The sequence below is a fragment of the Cheilinus undulatus genome, linkage group 5, assembly GCF_018320785.1.
Source record: "Cheilinus undulatus linkage group 5, ASM1832078v1, whole genome shotgun sequence".
NCBI classification, from domain to species: domain Eukaryota; kingdom Metazoa; phylum Chordata; class Actinopteri; order Labriformes; family Labridae; genus Cheilinus; species Cheilinus undulatus.
Window position 1 is genome coordinate 53,180,686 of NC_054869.1, and position 6,000 is coordinate 53,186,685.

Sequence of the window (6,000 nt, forward strand, 5' to 3'; positions counted from 1 at the left end):
TGTATCTGAGCTGTAGTTTAAACTCAAATCCGTAATTTACAGCAAACCTCTCTTTTTCCCCAAAATAGCTTCCTCTCTGAAAATTATACCACAGACCTCTGTCTGAGAGTAATACTAGATATATTTAGCTGCCTGAATCTGATGCCACATCCTGCTGGTGTGTTCTCTGCACCCTGAAAAACAATCACTTCAACTAGACCCCCACTTCAGCTCCCGCCCCTCCCTCCTCAAATGAAGCTGATTGGTCCAGAGTTCAGATCGACTCTGACTCTCTGAGATACTACACAAGGACCGATGAGCTCAAGGCTCAGAGACCCTCACCTCTGCCCTCCAAACTCTAATCCAGTGGTTCTCAAATGGTGTGGCAAGGCCCTCCAGTGTGCCTTAAGGCTAGTCTAGGTGTGCCATGGGAATTTGTACCATAGCTACAACCTTATGGCGAGTACTGTAACCAGGCTCACCCACAGATCTGGACCCCTGAAAATCCCCAGAGAATGGGACCTCCCCAGTTGTGATTTATTGATGATATCAGTGTGTGTGTGTGTTGGATCATTAGCATTGATGCTAGCATCCTTGCTAAAAGTTACCTCATTAAGAACTAAAAAGCATGACAAGTTATTACTGGGTTAAAATTAGTGTTGAAATTATTAATTCATGCTATTTTTTAACCAAGTTAACCAATTTTCCTACCTCTTTTTCCCACTTCTTTTGACAACTTAAACCATCAGTTTTTCTTTTTCTTTTTTTTAGCATTTTTGCCACTTTTTTAGATTTTTTCACCCAATTTCGCCATTGTTTGGCCATTTTTTCCCATCACGTTAAACCCTTTTTACCACCCTTAACCCTTATTTGCCACTTGTGATCTATTTTGCCACCTTTTTGACACTTTCAACCTATTTTGCCAACTTTTGCCAACTTTTGCCCACTTTTTACATTTAACCATTATAGGCCACTTGTAACCCATTTTTGCCTCCATTTTGACACTTTTAACAAGTTTTTTCTAATTTCAAACCATGGTTTGGCCACTTTTTAACCAATTTTCACCCATTTCTGACTTTGTTTTGCCACCTTTTGCCCACTTTTGCCGTTTTAATGATCCCCAATTGGCTGGGCCCCAGAAAGCTCTCCACCTTTATCCCCCCTCATAGGCCACCTTGACTGTAACATTGTTTAAAAAGTCTATTTTGTATCGATTTTAATATGGTGTGCCTTGAGAATATGGCTTAACCTTAGGGGTGCCTTGGGCAAAAAAAGTTTGAAAACCACTGCTCTAATCCATCCCTCCATGAGTCAGAGTGGAAAGGTCAAACCGGGTGCAGATGAATGGGAAGGTCTTGCTGGTGTAAGTCAGATGTTAAATTACACTCAGGTGTCGGCCCTGCAGCTGCTCTCAGCTCCTTCAGTGAATCAAACTTTGGTCTTCCACCCAAGGCCACCCATAAGGGGGGTTGGAGGGGAGAGCTTTCTGGGGCCCATAAAGGTCAGTAAAATCATGGTCCATGCTTAAAGTAAGCTGCAATAAAGATATTTTAATTTTTGACCTAAATAATAATCAATCTTATCAGAGCTTCAAACATTTTTATAATCTATTAGTGTCATTGTGTACAGCCTTCTTCAACATGTAAACCCCTTTTCTTGGGCTGTGGTCCATCATGATGACTTCTTCAAGTCATCAATGCTCTGGACATGGACGCCATGATGAGCACGATCTACGCATAGTTGGATAACCCGGTGAAGTTTGAGAAATCTCATGGCGTTAACAACACCCTGGACACTGAGATCGTCCCGAAGTCTGACACTAAGGAGGAGGAGACTCGTATCCTTGTTGTGGAAGGCTTTCTGCTTTACACCTACAGTTGAAACCAGAAGTTTACATACACTATATAAAAGGCACATAAACCTTTTTTTCTCACCGTCTAACATTAAATCAGATTAAACTTTTCCTGTTTTTGGACAATTAGGATTACCAAAATTATTTCTATTTGCTAAATGCCAGAATAATGAGAGAGATCATTTTTCAGACATTTTTTTATTATTTTCTTGAGAGTCAGAAGTTTACATACATTTCATTAGTATTTGGTAGCATTGCCTTTAAACTGTATGACTTGGGTCAAATGTTTTGGATGTGCTTCCACAAGCTTCTCACAATAGTTTGCAGGAATTTTGGCCCATTCCTCCTGGCAGAACTGGTGTAACTGAGCCAAGTTTGTAGGCCGCCTTGCTCGCACATACCTTTTCAGCTCTGCCCATAAATTTTCAATGGGATTGAGATCAGGGCTTTGTGATGGCCACTCCAAAACATTGACTTTGTTATCCTTAAGCCTCTTTGTAACCAGTTTGGCAGTATGCTTAGGGTCATTGTCCATTTGGAAAACCCATTTGCGCCCAAGCTTTAACTTCCTGGCTGATGTCTTGAGATGTTGCTTCAGTATTTCCACATAATGTTCTTTCCTCATGATGCCATCTGTTTTGTGAAGTGCACCAGTCCCTCCTGCAGCAAAACAACCCCACAACATGATGCTGCCACCCCCATGTTTCACAGTTGGGATGGTGTTCTCAGGCTTGCAAGCTTCCCCCTTTTTTCTCCAAATGTAACGATGGTCATTATGGCCAAAAAGTTCAATTTTAGTTTCGTCAGACCACAGAACATGTCTCCAAAAATTAAGGTCTTTGTCCCTGTGTGCATTTGCAAACTGTAATCTGGCTTTTTTATGTTTCTTTTGGAGTAATGGCTTCTTCCTGGGAAAGTGGCCTTTCAGCCCATGTGGGTACAGGACTCGTTTGACTGTTGATAATGACACACTCTTACCAGCTTCAGCCAGCATCCTCACAAGGTCTTTTGCTTTTGTTCTTGGGTTGAGATGCACTTTTCGGACCAAAGCACGTTCATCTCTGAGACACAGAACCTGTCTCCTTCCTGAGCGGTATGATTAGAGGGATGGAGGGATGGATTAGAGCAGTGGTTTTCAATTATACTTGCATATAATTGTTTGAACAGATGAACGTGGCACCTTCAGGCATCTGGAAATTGCACCCAAGGATGAACCAGACTTGTGCAAGTCCACAATTCTTTTCCTGATATCTTGGCTGATTTCTTTTGATTTTCCCATGATGTTACACAAAGAAGCAGTGTGTTTCAGGTGTGCCTTAAAATACATCCACAGGTGTGCCTCTGATTAACTCAAATGTTGTCAATAAACCTATCAGAGGCTTCCAAAGACATGACATCATCATCTGGGCTTTCCCAAATTGTTTAAAGGCATAGTAATCTTAGTGTATGTAAACTTCTGACTTTGAAAAAGTAAAAAAAAATTGTCTAAAAAAAATCCTTTTCTCATTATTCTGGCATTTAGCAAATAGAAATAATTTTGGTAATCCTAATTGACCAAAAACAGGAAAAGTTTAATCTGATTTAATGTTAGACAATGAGAAAAAAAAGTTTATGTGCCTTTTTATGTAGTGTATGTAAACTTCTGGTTTCAACTGTACAAACCTTCGAAAGACGTGCTGAACCAATGTTACTTTAATTCCATCCCGTATGAAGAATGCAAAAGAGGAGGTGCTCTAGGAACTACATGGTGCAAGATCCACCCGGCCTGTTCGATGGCCACATCCGGCCCATGTATTTGAAACAGAAGAACATCATGGAGGCTCAACAGAATGAGTTAAAAGTGGGGGGAAAATGATTTAAAGTGGCAAAAATGGGCATAACAAATAGTGAAGTGCATTTGATATGGAAAAAATACGCCTCAAAAGTGGTGAAAAAAGAGTAAATAGTGGGAAAAGTGGATTAAAAGAGAAAAGAATAGGCATAAAGTGGCAAAAATGGTGTGCAGAATAAGTGGGAGAAAAGGGACAAATAGTTGCAAAAAGGCTTTAAAATGGCAGAAAAGGTGTTGAAATATGATGAAAATGTAGTTAATATGCATTAAAGGAGGCAAAACTGGTTTAAAGTGGTAAAAAATGGTTAAGAGGAGCTGAAATTGGTTGATAGAGGCAAAAAAAATAGGGAGAAAATGGCACAAAGGGGGCAGGGAAAGTGGTCAGAGCTGTTTAAAAAAAAGATGAATAAAATAGGCAAAAAAGGTGCTGAAATGGAATTTAAAAGTAGTAAAAAAGGTTAAAATGAGGCAAAAATGGGGTGAAAAGTGGTTAAAGTGTGGCAAAATGGGTGAAAAGAAGCATAAAGTGGTAAAAGGCGTGCAATATTAATGAAAAAGGCAAATAAAAGAGGTTCAAAGAGGTTAAGACATGACACAAATAAATCAATTCAACAATACTTTAACTCACACTCTCGCTCCAAAAGGAGGAGTGTTAGCCAGGATGCTAGCACCAATGCTACTGATCCAGCATGCATGCTCTGCTATCATCATTCTCTGGGTTTGTCAGGGACCCAGTCAGTTCTGTGGTCAGGCCTGCCTGCAGTTAGAGCATAAAACCCCCAACAGACCTTAGAATCCATGCGATAGTACATAACAGCATGTCCCAGACTCAGTAAATACATCATCATGAGTACGTTAGGGATGCAGTGTCATCAGTGGTTCTCATTCATTATCAGCACCTCTCATTATGCAGTTTTACTGGTCATTAACCCCTGCTGTCTCATGTCTTTAGGCGGTCTGTACATCGACAGTGCCTACTACCAGCCTCAGACCATCGCCACGCCCATCATCATCCACCTGGGCCCTCAGGATCTTTTCTGACCCCGCCTACATACTGAGAGCGGACTCTACAACATCCCAGACTTCCTGTTTCAGCCCTCACCTCTATCAGACTCTGTCAGCGCCTCTCTATCACTGCAGCGCCGCCTCCTTCCTCAACGGACACAGCAGCAATACTGAAAGCAATATGGAGGAGAGAACACCTGTTCACTTCCTGTTCACCAGGTCTGAGCAGAGAACACCTGTTCACTTCCTGTTCACCAGGTCTGAGGAGAGAACACCTGTTCACTTCCTGTTCAGTCCAATCTGAGCAGAGAACACCTGTTCACTTCCTGTCCAGTCCAGGTCTGAGGAAAGAACACCTGTTCACTTCCTGTCCAGTCCAGGTCTGAGGAGAGAACACCTGTTCACTTCCTGTTCACCAGGTCTGAGCAGAGAACACCTGTTCACTTCCTGTTCACCAGGTCTGAGCAGAGAACACCTGTTCACTTCCTGTTCAGTCCAATCTGAGCAGAGAACACCTGTTCACTTCCTGTTCAGTCCAATCTGAGCAGAGAACACCTGTTCACTTCCTGTCCAGTCCAGGTCTGAGGAAAGAACACCTGTTCACTTCCTGTCCAGTCCAGGTCTGAGGAAAGAACACCTGTTCACTTCCTGTCCAGTCCAGGTCTGAGGAGAGAACACCTGTTCACTTCCTGTTCAGTCCAATCTGAGCAGAGAACACCTGTTCACTTCCTGTTCAGTCCAATCTGAGCAGAGAACACCTGTTCACTTCCTGTTCAGTCCAATCCGAGCAGAGAACACCTGTTCACTTCCTGTTCAGTCCAATCTGAGCAGAGAACACCTGTTCACTTCCTGTTCAGTCCAATCTGAGCAGAGAACACCTGTTCACTTCCTGTTCAGTCCAATCTGAGCAGAGAACACCTGTTCACTTCCTGTTCACCAGGTCTGAGCAGAGAACACCTGTTCACTTCCTGTCCAGTCCAATCTGAGCAGAGAACACCTGTTCACTTCCTGTTCACCAGGTCTGAGCAGAGAACTCCTGTTCACTTCCTGTCCAGTCCAGGTCTGAGGAGAGAACACCTGTTCACTTCCTGTTCACCAGGTCTGAGCAGAGAACATCTGTTCACTTCCTGTCCAGTCCAGGTCTGAGGAAAGAACACCTGTTCACTTCCTGTCCAGTCCAGGTCTGGTTTTAAAAAAAGAGGATGCAGACGAGACTACAAAGCAATAGCCCTCCTGCCTTCAGGACTCTCCACTCTCCTTCAGTTCCAGCTCTGACAGCATTAGCAGCGATGTGAGCTGCTGCATGTAAATATGGTATTTATGATCTGTATAT

General features: G+C 42.6%; 1 protein-coding gene across 1 annotated transcript in view; it reads left to right on the forward strand.

Moving 5' to 3' along the window:
* Positions 1 to 4,826, forward strand: part of LOC121510061 (spermatid perinuclear RNA-binding protein-like) — a 144,487-nt gene extending 139,661 nt beyond the window's left edge. The window contains exon 18 of the mRNA XM_041787948.1: positions 4,615 to 4,826. Coding sequence (XP_041643882.1) covers positions 4,615 to 4,703 — 89 coding nt within the window. The 3' untranslated portion in view covers positions 4,704 to 4,826. The remainder of the gene's footprint in view (positions 1 to 4,614) is intronic.
* Positions 4,827 to 6,000: the final 1,174 nt, after the last annotated feature.